Raw genomic sequence first — 14568 nt, 5'->3', positions numbered from 1 at the left:
GTAGTCAAAGGGTGCAAATTTTTGGTTATACAAGATGTGTAAGTCCTGGAGGTCTACTGTACAGCATAGTGTCTATAGTTAATAATATATACTATAGCATATTGTAGGATACTCTGTAGTCCACTGTAGCGTATACTTAAAAATTTGCTAAGTGGATAGATCTTTGAAACAAAAAAATAATAGAGTGAGCAGAAACCTCTGGAAATAATGGGAAATAATGGCATAGATGTGGTGATGGTTTCACGGGTGTATACTTACCTCTAAACTCATCCACTTGTATATATTAAGTAGATACAGCTTTTTGCATGTCAATTATACCTCAATAAAGTTGCTTTTTAAAAAACAATAAGCAGAATAATGGTGGCAGTTTGCATCAACAGCTTTCGGTTCCAGTTTGGAAGTGAAGGGGAGGAATCTCGTGGAAAGAGTTGGTTTTTGCTTATGGGGTGGTACTTAAAGAAATCTATTGCCTGGTATTGTAGCTCTTTGACATGTAGGTTCCCACCAGAATTTCATACATAGTCTGTTGAGATAATAGTTATTATTGGTACAGTACCAAGTGCCATTGGGCAAATTGGAACATTGGCACCAAATGGCAATTGTGTGGCGTTCTTCCAAGTCTTTTCCATTGAATACTAATCCCAAGAAATACTTTGTGTAAACAAAAAAAAGTATGTTAGGATTTTTTGTAGTAAAGTATTAGTAAATATGGAAAATGGTGAATACTGTGTCCCCCTTATGGAGGAACGCTGTGTATATTTTCATAATAAATCCCTGAGAAACTTAATAAACATTTATAGAACACTTTCTATGTGTTAAGTGTATTCTGTTTTACCCAGAATTTCCCAAATGTATGTGATTATAGGACTTAAAAAAAAAATCTAATGTGTATTGTGATCCCTCAAGCTGATTTCTGAAGAACATTATTTTTGGGAAACACCAATTCAAACGTACATGCCTTATAGACACATCAATGGATGGAATGGAGTAGAGAGCCCCAGAAAAAGGCTACATTTATGGCCAATTGATTTCCAACAAAGGTGCCAAGAATACACAATGGACAAAGGATGGCCTCTTCAATAAAAAGTGTTGTGAAAACTGGATATTCACGTGCAGAAAAGTGAAATCAGACCCTTACCTCACACCATAAGCACAAATCAACTCCGAATGATTAAAGCCTTAAAGACCCAAAACTGTAAAACTAGTAGAAGAATATAGTGGAAAAACTTTATGAAGTTGGTTTTGGCAATGATTTTTTTGATTTGACCCCCAAATTACAGGCAACAAAAGTTTAGATAGACAAATGGGCTTACATCAAACTAAAAAGTTTCTGCACAGCAAAGGAAAGAACAGAGTAAGAGGCAAAATCTATGGAATGGCAGAAAATATTTATGAGCCATATAGATATGAAGGGTTAATATACAAAATGTATAAGGAACTCAAATGACTTAATAGTTAAAAAAAACAAGTAACTCAACTAAAAAGTGGGCAAAGGACCTGGATAGATGTTTCTCAGAAGAAGACATAGACATAGCCAACAAATATATGAAAAAATGCTCAGCATCACTAATTAGAGAAATGCAAATTAAAACCACAATAAAGTATAACCTAACACCTGTTAGAAGGGATACTGTCAAAAAGATGAAAGATAACAGGTGTTAGGATGTGGAGAAAAAGAAATGCTTGTACACTGTTTTGGGGCATGTAAATTGGTGCAGCCAATTTGGAATACAGTATGAGTATTCCTCAAAAAATTGGAGGTAGAGCTACTGTGTGATCCAGCAATTCCATGTCTGGTATACTCATATATCCAAAGGATTCAAAATCAGTATATCAAAGAGATATCTGCCTTCCCATGTTTATTGCAGTATTATTCACAATAGCTAAGTTATGGAATCAACCTAAGTGTCTACCGACAGATGAATGGATAAAGAAAATGTGATATATACATACATACATATATATATGTATACACACACACACACACACACACACAAAATAGAATTCTATTTGGCCTTTAAAAAGAGGGGAATTATGTCATTTGTGACAACATGGATGAATTTGGAGGTCATTATGCCAAATGAAATAAGGCAGGCACAGAAAGAAAAATACTGCATGTTCTCACTTATGTGTGGAATCTAAGACAGTAGAACTCATGGAAGCAGAGAGCAAAGTGGTGGTTACCAGAGGCTGAGGGTGGGGGGAATGGGGAGAGGTTGGACAAAAGGTATAATGTTTCAGCTAGACAGGAATAAATGGTATCTGAGGTGATGGGTATGTTAATTAGCTCAATTGAATCATTTCACACTGTATACATAAAACATCAGTTTGTACCCCATATATATATATATACAATGATTTGTCAATATCCAATAAAAATAGAAGAGAGAAAAGAAAATATATATATGCCCGAGTAATTTAGTACATTTTTATATGATGTTACTTATACTATGATTTAATTAATTTCATATGATTTCTCTGCTCTACAAGGTTCTATTGCAGCATCACTGCACTGGTGTCCAGTGAAGATCTCCCATAGGTGTGCTATCCACTTGGGTTTAAAACCCACTTCTGCAACTGATTTGTTGGTCCTTGAGCAAAACATTCCACAGCTCTCTATTGAGCTTTAATGTATTTCTTAAATGAACTTTTACTGAATATTTCCTATATTCTTGATAAGAGGGATCCAAAAATAAAGGAAAAAAAAAATTCCTGTTTTCCAGGGCCTTTCATTCCAATAAGGGAGCAACAAACTAATTGCAGTGTAGGGCAAAGTGCATGATAGATAATTTGTTTTCTAGGGTGATCTCACCAAGGAGGGATCTCACCAAGGAGGGAAGGATGAGTTCTTCTCAGAGGGGGTCGAGAGTGCCTCACAGTGAAGCAGACTTACGTTTGAGGTTCAGACTCATCAGTTACCAGCTCAATAACCTTGGAAAATTATTGGGTCTGGTGGGTTCGTGTGCAAAATTGTGTCCTGACTTAAGGTTGAGGCAGGGATGAAATGCCACGCTTTTTAGGCCATACATGTTAATTCTCTGAGGATTTCTGAGGTGAATTCTGAAAGAAGAGTTTCTTTAACTTGATGTTGCAAAGTGGCATTCCAGGTGTAGGAATCATGGATGAAGGCACTGAGTAGAGGCAGCATCAGATCAGGATTTCTTGGGTGCTCTGTGAGATCTTGGTGGCTTGCTCTCAGGGAGATTGTGGGAGGGGCCAGAGGTTCTAGCAAATCTCATAGGCTTCTGTGTATCATACCAAAGGTCTCTGGCCTTTGACCTGGAGATAGCCATTCATAGGTGATTGAGGGGGTTAAATGAGGTGATAACTGTACAGTGTCTGGAATCATATAATAATTTAGTAGTAAAAATAGTTGAAATAATAATAAAAATAATAGCTGATCTTTACTTGCTGTATGCCAGGCACAATTATAAATGTTTTGCATGCATTCACTCAAATTCATTTTGTCATCACAACAACTTTGTAACGTAGGTGGTTTTATTACCTCTGGTTCCCCACTGTTTTTAAACTTTTTTTTTTTTGAACAGATGAGGAAACTGAACTGTAGTTTAGAGTCACATAGGTGAAAGGCAGAACTGGCATTTGAAACTGGGTGCTAGGTAGTCTAGCAACTGGGTCCATGTTCTTAACCCCAATGGTACTGCCTCTTTAGAATACATTACAGTGTATATTGAACAAGTGTTTGCCCCTTTCTTGAGACATCTGTGCTTTCCTAACATTTATCTCTTGATGGAAATGTGACATAAAGTAATGTCCTGGATAGGTAAGTGGATTTTTAAAAAGATGGTATATAAAGGCTCAAATACCCATGTATGGCCACAGGGATATCAAAGTCACAAGAATAATTGGGAGGTTGCCAAGGACTTGTTTAAAAGTGTTTGCAAGTCTGATCAAGAACTATGACATTAAAAAAAAAATTAAAGCTCAGACACATTGCTTTGTAGGTCATTTTAATTGATTAATGTTCTCTTTATAGATTTTATTAGTTGTGTATATTTTTTAGAAAGATAAGAGAATAACATTTGGAATTTAGGGGATGTTTGTGGTTATATCTTCATATGCAGGGAGAAGTTGGTTAATTAATATATATATATATTTTTTCCCATGCTTAGCATATTGTTGGTGCTTGGTACATTCAGTATGCTTTCATTATTTATCGTGTATTAGAAAAATATAGGCACTTTTTCCAACTATATAAATTCTTCCCAAGAAGAGAATAAACTCCTTAAGGAAAGGAAATGTAATCCTCTCATGGCTCTTAAGAAAACTCTGGAACACTGGAATATTTGTTGAATAACTTTGGTGTCACCAAATAAAAGACTGACTTTAGTGTTTCAGTTTTATAGATGCAACACAAAGATCTAATCAGATTTGTAAAAATGTATTCTATATGTAAAAGGACAAATTGACATACAAAATACTGTCAAATTTTGTCCTCAATAGGCTTAGTTTGGAATTTTGGTGCGTCGATTTCCAGGTGGGCAGAATGTTAAAGTTAAATCTGCTCAACAACACACAAGCGGTTGTTGAAAGGCTGGAATGAATGAGATTAGGAGATGAGATAAAAGCTGTTGAGAACAGCTCAAAATCAGGCTTTAGGTCAATAGTCGTGTTTCAGTGTGAGCTGTGGTTGAGAGTCTGTCTGAAAAAAGAGTTTTATAAGGATACGAGAGAACTCAGCTCTCAAAATTGCGGTATCAAGGTCAGAGAGACCACCAGGGAGTAGAGGGTGAATGATATTTTCTAAGGAAGAGGAAAAGTTCAGGATGATATGAATCTAAGTGCTAGGGCATAATTGGACGTTGAGAAAACTGATTTCACAGATGCATTGTTCTGCCCCCTTTGGTGACCTCATCAAAAACTCTGAACATATTCCTTCCCCTGACTTTCCCTGTTGTTTTTCTTCTACAAACCTCGTGTCATCCTGTGCCTGATGAACGAGGATTTGTCTCCTTCCTCATCAATCATTGAAGTCAAGAACACAATAAAGTACGTTTGTGTTTTTTTTCCCTTTTTCTTCTGAAGGTAAAAACTGCCTTAGCTGGCTTTACTCATAAAAAGATGAAAATCTTTTATCCAGGCTCTGCTAATTTAATGGGGATTGTTATCTGCAGTGTTACATGGATGAGTTTTCCTGCCAAGAGTTTTTTTTTTTTTTTTTTTTTCCTGGCTGATCAGTCCTAAGAACTGCGCTAATTTAATGGGGATTGTTATCTGCAGTGTTACATGGATGAGTTTTCCTGCCAAGAGTTTTTTTTTTTTTTTTTTTTTCCTGGCTGATCAGTCCTAAGAACTGCAGTGATAATCAGACAGTTCTATCTGATAGGGCTATGTAAGGATCCTTTGGAAAGTATTTATTTATTTATTTATTAAAGCATAATTGATTGTAGATATCTATGGGTTACAGGGTTGAATATCAATACCTGTGTACAATATGTGATGCTTAAATCAGGAAAGTATGTTAGATGAGAGAATTAATTTTTAGAGACATAGAGGCAATTCTTTCACTAAATATTCTTTTTAGAGAAAAGTGAATTAGAAATTGTTAGCCAGAACTGGTTTGCATTAATGTACTCTTCTGTGTATCTTCTGTCTTACTTTTGTTTTGTAAACTGAGAGATAAAAATTATTTCTTCTTCCTTCTCTAAGAATTTTACAAATAATAACAAAAATTCACCTTGTGGACTACAACTTCATCCCCAATTCTTAATGCAAAATTAAAAATTGTTATTGGTAGGATCAAGCTTTAAAATTCTATTTGGATAATTTTATTGGGCACTTCAGAGTTACATAGCAGCTTTGGACATAGCTTTCACATAGCTAAGTGGTGCCTGGAACTAGAACTCGTGTCTTTTGGCTCCTAGGGCAGAGTTCTTTTCTAACGCTGTTTTCATTTGAAATGAAGACAGAAGGTTTTTCTCAGCTTATTCATAGCAAAATTTTCTGGCTGCATGATACTACGGGGAGTTTATTAGATAGAAAGTCTGCCACTAGAGATTATAGAAATGTTGAACTAAGTTCAAGGCCACCTAGATGAGAAAACTTGGGATCTGAATTGGTACAATTTGGACCAGATAATCTCAAAAGTCCCTTTTGGTCATTCTCATAGTTTTAAGTGTTATGATTTCACATCACAGATTTATTTATTCTATGATCAAATCATGCTTCAAATACCATAACTTGTGAATTATAGCAGAGTATTAATATGTCATCTTAATGCTCATGAATATTTATTCCTGATAGGAACATTGCAATGTCTGCCACTATTAAAATTTGGACTGTGCTACCTTATCCTCTTCCAGCCTTAAATTGAACTTGGCAGAGAATTGATGTATTCACAGCCAGCCTCATTACTGCTTTGTATATTTTGACAAGAAAACCACCCTCTTAGTATAAATAAAATCTTCCCAATTAAAGAGAACAAGGATTCCTTTCAGCCAAGGGGGGAAAAATGGCTCAATGTGAATCAGAGAACATCAGCAAGAAATGGCCCATTTTTTTTTTCTTTTTGAATTTCAACACTCTATTATTAATTGTATTCACCCTACTGCGTAATAGAACTCAGAAATAGCCTGTTTTAATATACTGTTTTGGCTTCTTGCTGTCTCGCTTCATTTTTATAAAATGAGATAAAAATTATTTTTTCTTTCCTAAGAGTTTCACAAATAAGAGCTTAAAAAGATAGCGTTCAAGTGTTGTGCTCATCACTGGTACTGAGGGAAGAAGGTGATGATCTGAGATTTGCTGGGTTCAATATGCTGTTCGTTTTCTCTGAGATGACATTTCCTGTTTTTTGTTTCCTATGAGAAGAATGAGGATAATAAACCTGGCAGGCACTTGAAGTTTTAATTATCTTATAATGATAATTCATTGGCTGAATGAGTTATAGTGGTAAAACTTATTTTTGAGGCCCACCAACTAGGCATTATTTTTTTTGTGCTGCCCTTAATGTCAGTGGGTAATAGTAACATAAGTCATGAGTATGCTCTTTATGTAGTCAATAATAACAGTGTCTATGGCTTTAGCCTTATTAATCTTATTTAAATGAGACTAAGCAATTGAAGAAAAATTGACATATTGGCTTGTCTAGACTCCGGAATTAATTTAATTAACATTCTCCCATAAATATATGTAGTGATTTTGTATTTAGCTTTTAACTTGAGTTGACAAGGTGGATTATACAGTGAATTTAAGCTTAGTGAAACGTAAACTTAATCTGTTTTGAGGAGGATAAGTTTAGACTAGACTGTTACAGAAGCTTCATGAGAGTAGGGACTACTTCCATCTTATTCACCAAAATATTGTTGATACCTAGTATCTAACTACCAAATGGCAGGCACTCAATGTTTGCTGACTAAATGAATCTAATACAGTGTGGTTCCCAGATATTTACCTGTAATAATAGGTTCATTATATCATCAACTGCTCATTTAACATGTAAATTGAAAATTCTTTTATTACTACTTCTTATTGCTGTTTACTGTTTAGAAAACATATTTTAGTAATAAACTTTGAATAAAAATAGCAAAAATGAACGAATGATGAATAAATGTAATTGACAGCCATAGTATTTCAAAGCATTAGGTTTCTGGAGGAGGAAAAAGAAAAACTAAGAGGCCCCGTGGTAAAACGATTAAAAATGGATGTACTTTATTGTCAGGCATAAATCATAGATGATAATGAGCATGTAAATGATTGCATTCAGTAACTGTTATTTGGCACGTTGTGCTGGGTGGTTGGATGATCAGAGTAATGCTTTGAATTTTCATATCACTCTTTACTTTGAGAGGCTTCCATAGCCTCTCACTGGATGACCACAAGCAATCCTAAGAGGGAGAAAGGGTTGGTGGTGGTCTCATTGGAATGTAAATGAATGGAGGAACAGAGAGTTAAGTAAATTGCCCAAGCCATTTGCTACTTGGTGACAGACTAATTTAAATGCTTTCCCCATACCTAATTCTTTACACCTGCGTATTTGAACCTTTACGGATTCATAGTAGCAGAAAGAGATGTCAGCAAAGAAGAGGCATACACCTGAGAAAAGAACAGTGACCTGTTTGGGGACCTTTGAGCTTCCTGGATCTAAAATTGCTGGATGGAAAGGTAAACCCCCCATTTTTTTAAAGCCTTTGATACGTGTTACCAAATTATCTTCTTGTCTGGACCATTCAATATGGTAGCCACATGTGGCTATTTAAATTTAAATTAATTAAACTTGAAAAATATTAAAAATTCACTTCCTTAGTAGTACTAGCCACATTTTAAGTGCTCAATAGTTACATATAGCTAGTAGTTACCAGATTGGACAGTGCAGATATACAACATTTCTGTCATCCTAGAAAGTACTATTGGATAGTGCAAATCTAGAGAGACTGTACGAATTTATATTTTCCCTGAAAGATATGACAGTGCCTACCTCAAACAAGTTAGCCAATACTGAATATTGTAATTCTTTAAAAATATTTGCCAACCTAATAATAATTACGTCTTGTTCAAAGGAAAAAAAAAAGAACTGTGATGCTGCGCGTGACCTCTTGGTTGCAGTTTAGATCTCAAGAGCTTGGGTCTTAAAATATCACTCTTCTACTGTGTGCTTAGGTAAAATATGTAAAATCCCTAATTGAGCCCACTGTTAAGTAGTGTATGACCTGAGACAAATAAGGTCTTTCTGTTCTCAGATTAAAACTTTGGAGTTTGATTATCTCTAATTCAATTCAGTTTCTTTAGGATTTCAAGGTTTTTGAAGAAGAAAAACAGTATTTATTTTTGAAATGACTAATTGATTCAAATGAAATACATTCAATTTACATTTACAATGGCTAACAATAGCTATTTACAATAACTGTCTATGATCCTGCTGTTGAAAGATACTCTCAAAAAATTTGATTGAAAAGAGCATAGTCCCTAAGATTATACAAAAATTTTATTATCCAGTTAAAGACCAAATGCCAAGATAGCAGTGTTGAATAGACAGTAGATAAGGCAGAGATAGAAGATATCCATAAAGGAAAAGCAGGTCATAGTTGGTGATGCCAAAAGAGGTAGGCAGGGCTAACTCTGTTGACATAAGCTCATGAAGGGAGTCAAGTTTAACAAGAATGTGTGGCTCTTCTTTTCCTTTGACATGTGGCTCCAGAGCTGGCTTCCAGAATGGAGAAAAAGACTGAGGAGTAGTGTATTAGTCTGTTTCTGTTGCTTATAAAAGAATATCTGAAACTGGGTAATTTATAAAGACATGAAATTTATTTCTGACAGTTTTGGAGGCTGAGAAGTCTAACCTCCTCACTTGCTCTACTTTGAAAGCCATCAGAGCCATGCCCATGACCACCCATTAAACCATCAGTGGATTAATTCATTTACAAGGACATTGTCCTCAGAATCCAATTATCTTTTAAAGGCCCTACCCTTAGATTACCATAACTGGGTTTCCCACCCTCTTCACACTGTTACAGTGGGGATTAAGTTTCCAGTAATACATGAACCTTTGAGGAACACATGTTAGGCTATAGCAAATAGCAAATGATTAAAATACGAAAGGCGTTAGAGTCTTCAGCTCCCTTGTATTATTGAGGGCTCTATACCCATTTAACTTTGACTGCATAATTATTCTGAGGAGATATAATTTCAATCTAGTGGCAGAGTTGTTATTCAAATGTATGTCCCAGATCCCTGAATTAGATTATTAATAATTATATTTAATATTTATTGTGTGCTTTACAATGCTAAATGCTTTATATGAAGTAGCTTATTTATTCTCACAACTCTTTGTGATATTCATTACTACCTTCCTTTTATAGGTGAGGTCAACAGTTCAGGACAGAAAATGAAGAATGATGTGGAGTATAATAATGAATTCAGTTGGAATTGTTTGTCTTTTTTGCATTTGTTGTAATAATTGCTTGAACTGAATTTTCTTTGGGGCACTGCCTTTAGAATCAGACAGACTGGAATTTGAATATCAGCTTTGCCACTTATTAACTGGATGCCTTTTAAATCAGGTTATTTAAATACACTGTGACTCAGTTTCCTCATCTGGCATATGGGCATAATACTTTCCTTTCCCAAAGATCTATTATATAAATACAGCTGATTCTTTTTTTTTTTTTCATACATTCCATATTTGCAAATTCAGGTACTTGCTTAAACTTATTTATAGCCCCCAAATTAACACACTCTATACTTTCACAGTCATTTGCTCACACGTACAGAGCAGTGAAATATTCGAGTCACCCAACCACCCGCTTGAACAAAATGACACTCTGACTTCTCATTTCATCTCTGTAAACAAGTGTCCTTTTCCTGGTCTGTTTAGTGCCATGCTTTTAGCATTTTTGTTGTTTTTGGTAATTTTGCTGCTTAAAATGGCTCTCCAGCAACTGTAGTGCTGAAGTGCTGGCTAATGATCCTAAGTGCAAGAGGGCTGTGAAGTGCCTTTTGGAGAAAATACACATATTAGATAGTTTTGTTCAAGCATGATTTATAGTGCTGTTGCTCATGAATTCAGTATTAATAAATCAACAATATGAGGGGCCTTCAAAATGTTCATGGAAAGATTCATATTTTTTTAAATTTCATTTTCCACGAACTTTTTGAAATTCCCTCATTTGTATTAAATAAGACATCTTTAAGCAGAAATACACTTAAACAAGGTCAGGTGTTGGTCAGTTGGTGAAGATGTGACCAGAGGCTCCCAGGAACCTAATCCTGTATTTTCCCAGGGAGCAATGGTTCAGAATTCACTAATAATAGTGATTTTAGCAACTTCATAGAACTTAACTACAGTAAATAACAAGAAGTGACTATGTTTGTAAAATACTAAGGACACCACCTGGTATATAATAAATAATAAAGTCACTTTAAATTTTATTTCTCAGTTTTCCTTCTGACTTCATGGAAACAAATGCTTCAGAAAGCCTTGTGGATATTCTTCATAATTTTAATAAGGCAGTGAACACTCTTTGAAATAGCATCACTGTGTTTAGAATCCAAGATCCACAAACATAATTTTCTAACTTTTTAGCTTTTAGAGTCTCTCATAACAGCTTATCATAAAATATTACTTCTTTTTTTTTTTTTTTTTCCTTTTTGTCATTTTTTCGTGACCGGCAACGGATCGCAACCCTCAGTGTCACGCCCGTACCGGACCGGGACCAGCAACGGGATCACAACCCTCGGTGGTTCGCCCGCACCTCGCTCAGCCAGTGAGCGGCCGGTCTGTATGTGGGATCCGAACCCTCGGCAGGAGCACCGCTGCGCTCCCAAGTGGCGCACTGTAGTAGTGCGCCACCGGGCCGGCCCCTAAAATATTACTTCTTACTAAGTTAAAGAAAAATTCAGTTTTAGGAACTAGACTACACTGTCTTCCAAGATTATTTTATCAGAAAGTAAATATTTTTGGCTTTGTGGGTAATGCAGTCTCTGTTGCAGCTCTGCAGCTCTGCAGTTGGATTGTGAAAGCAGCCATAGACAATTTGTGAATGGATAATTGTGGCCCTGTTCCAATAAAACTTTATTTATAAAAATAGTGAGCCAGATTTGGCTTGAGGGCTGTAGTTTGCTGACCCCTGATTTAGTATAATGTTGGCTTTTCGTTTATGATATTATTTATCATAATTGATATTAGGGAAATGTATTATAGAAATACAGTTGTTCCTTGGTATCCACAGGAGATTGGTTCCAGGACTGCCACAGATACCAAAATCCATGGATGCTAAAGTCCTTTATATAAAATGGCATAGTATTTGCATATAACCTATGTGTATCCTCCCATATACTTTAAATCATCTCCAGATTACTTAATATTACTTATAACACCTAATATAATGCTATGTAAATAGTTGTTATACTGTATTTTTTTTTTTTGAGACCAGCCACACCGCGCTCAGCCAGTGAGCGCACCGGCCATCCCTATATAGGATCCGAACCTGCGGTGGGAGCGCTGCTGCGCTCCCAGCGCTGCACTCTCCTGAGTGCGCCATGGGCTTGGCCCATTATACTGTATTTTTTATTCGTATTATTTTTTGTTTTTTCCCTAATATTTTTGATCCATGATTGGTTGATGTGGAAATTTTAGATATGGAGAGCTGACTGTATTGTCTGATTCTGAGTTTGCTAGAAGACCCATAAACCATTAAAAGTAAAAGAAAAAAATTTCTGTAACTGTTTCTTTGTTGGTCATACTGGTAATGATAGAAATAACATGTAGTGAACATTTGTTATATGATAGGCACTATGCTAACCACTTTATACTGTATTTTATTTTCTTAGTGTAGTCCTATGAGGCAGCTACCATGATTATTATCTCATTTTTCAGAAATAGAAACTAAGGCCTAGAGAGGGGAAGTAACTCAAGGTCAGAGAATTAGGAAGTGGTACAACTTGGTCCCATGATGATTTTAAGCTTATAGCCAGTGTGCAATATTCTTTGCCTAAACTTTTCTTGTTTTCTAAAGTTTTACTGATTTGGGGAATGTTGATTTGAATGTTAGAAGTCATTGGACAGCATATTTAAGGCTTTTCTGGACAAAAAATAATTATATTAATTTAGTGGATAAGTAAGTAGAGTCATGTGCATAACGATGTTTCAGCCAACAACGGAGCTCATGTATGGTGGTGACCCCATAAGATTCTAATGGCTGTGCCATACAGCCTAGGTGTGTAGTGGGCTAAACCATCTAGATTTGTGTGAGTAGACTCTGTGATATTCCCACAAGGACTAAATCGTCTAATGATGCATTTCTTAGAATGTATCCCTGTCATTAAGTGATGCATGACTATAGAGGACTGTGGGCTAATTCTTTAATTAGTTTTTCAAAATTTGCTTGTTTTTCAAATGTATTTTAAAAGAGGAACCTCAAAGCGAGGCTTTGCTGCTTCACTCTCTGCTGGGAGATTTTTCTTTAAAGGTTTTATTTTGTTCTCATTTCTTTAATATCCCGATTAAAGGATTAGAAAGCTCTTTTCCAGGTTTGAGTCACTAATACCACTCTGCGCAGAGCCATACACTAGCGGGACATTGATTTGCATCTGTTGAATGAATAATAAGATCTTGGCAGCAGAACTGCTTTCTTCTCTGTAGCTGTGTGGACTCTTATTCCTGTTGCCCATGTCTGCTGTCTCTGGGTACAGTTCTCAGAGTTAGCAGAGAATTTGACATAAGAAATAAGATGTAGGCTGCGGACATGACTAGGTTTGTGTTGTGACTATTGAAAAAGTGGGCTTGTTGTTTCAAAGTGGAGAGAACTTGTTTATTAGCTATTGCACTGCTCTCCTGTTATCTCCTTTTTGCTTATTTTTTTACTCATTGGATCGACATGCTATTCGGGCTTTGTATGTACTAGATACAGTTAGAAATCTAAAAATAATGATTCTTGTTTTCTTGAAGCTCAAAGTCTTACATCAGCTAAGTGGTCTATATGTATGTTAAGTGCTTTAACGGCGTTGTTATAAAGAGTGTGCTGAGGGACACAGAGGCAGCACAGATGACGGCCTGGTAGGGGGTGGTCTGTCATGAAGATAGTCACTTTTGAGTTAGGAACAGTTTTCCAGGTAGAGAAGGTAGGTTGGGCAACACCTCTGGGAAAGACCACCACAACAGCGAGAGAGAAGGTAAAATATTTGGGGAATGATATGAATTTTGTTACGCTTGGAAGAGGGTGGGACAAGGGATGAGCTAAGTGAAATAGGTGGGGGTCAGGTTGTGAAATGCATGCAGTGATGAGGGAGACGTTGGAAGGCTATAATTAGGGTGTGACATCATCAGTTTTATAAAAATAATTCCGGTGACAGTGTGAGAAGGAGAAAAGTGATGGGGGAGGCCAATCACTGATGGGTTGTCCATTCTTCTGCCTTCCAGCTTTCTCCTGTGCTTCTGGAGAGTATCTAGAAATGAAGAACCAGGTATGCAGTAAGTGTGGCGAAGGCACCTACTCCTTGGGCAGTGGCATCAAATTTGATGAATGGGATGAATTGCCAGCAGGATTTTCCAACGTTGCAACATTCATGGACACTGTGGTGGGCCCTTCTGACAGCAGGCCAGATGGCTGTAACAAGTAAGAATCCAAAAAAGCCTTTGGATCTTGACTGAGTACATGAGCAGGGTATAGTTGCTCTTTTCCAGAAAGAAGTTGAGGATAATCTTGTTACTGAGTGGGATTATAGATAAACTAATTGCAAAGAGTATATTTTTTGGATGGTCAGGTCATTATGAATAATGTCACTGAATTTTTATGAGGTTAAAATAATTTCCCTCAGTATATCATAGATACTGTATGCAAGAATGCAACAGAGCTATTATAGAAAACAAATTAGTTGGGCCAGCCCAGTGGCGCACTGGATAGTGAGCCGCTTGGGAAGCGCAGCGGCGCTCCCGTCCGAGGGTTCGGATCCCACATACAGACCGGCTCCTGCTCACTGGCTGAGCGAGGCACGGGAGCAACACCGAGGCTTGCGATCCCGTTGCCGGTCCCCGGTCCGGTACGGGGGCAACACTGAGGGTTGCGATCCGTTGCCGGACACGGAAAAAAGACAAAAAAAAAAAAAAAAAAA

At 36.6% G+C, this 14568-nt stretch overlaps 1 protein-coding gene across 1 annotated transcript in view; it reads left to right on the top strand.

Annotated features, from left to right (window-relative positions):
* Positions 1-14568, top strand: part of KIAA1324L (KIAA1324-like ortholog) — a 169909-nt gene that overhangs the window by 79854 nt on the left and 75487 nt on the right. The window contains exon 3 of the mRNA XM_008589304.1: positions 13877-14072. Within this exon, the coding sequence (XP_008587526.1) occupies positions 13909-14072 (164 nt within the window). The 5' untranslated portion in view covers positions 13877-13908. The remainder of the gene's footprint in view (positions 1-13876; positions 14073-14568) is intronic.

The sequence above is a fragment of the Galeopterus variegatus genome, unplaced genomic scaffold (genome assembly GCF_000696425.1).
Source record: "Galeopterus variegatus unplaced genomic scaffold, G_variegatus-3.0.2 Scaffold136, whole genome shotgun sequence".
In the NCBI taxonomy this organism is placed as follows: Eukaryota; Metazoa; Chordata; class Mammalia; order Dermoptera; family Cynocephalidae; genus Galeopterus; species Galeopterus variegatus.
Note: the sequence above shows the minus strand (reverse complement) of the source record. Positions and strands in the feature narration are given on the sequence as shown.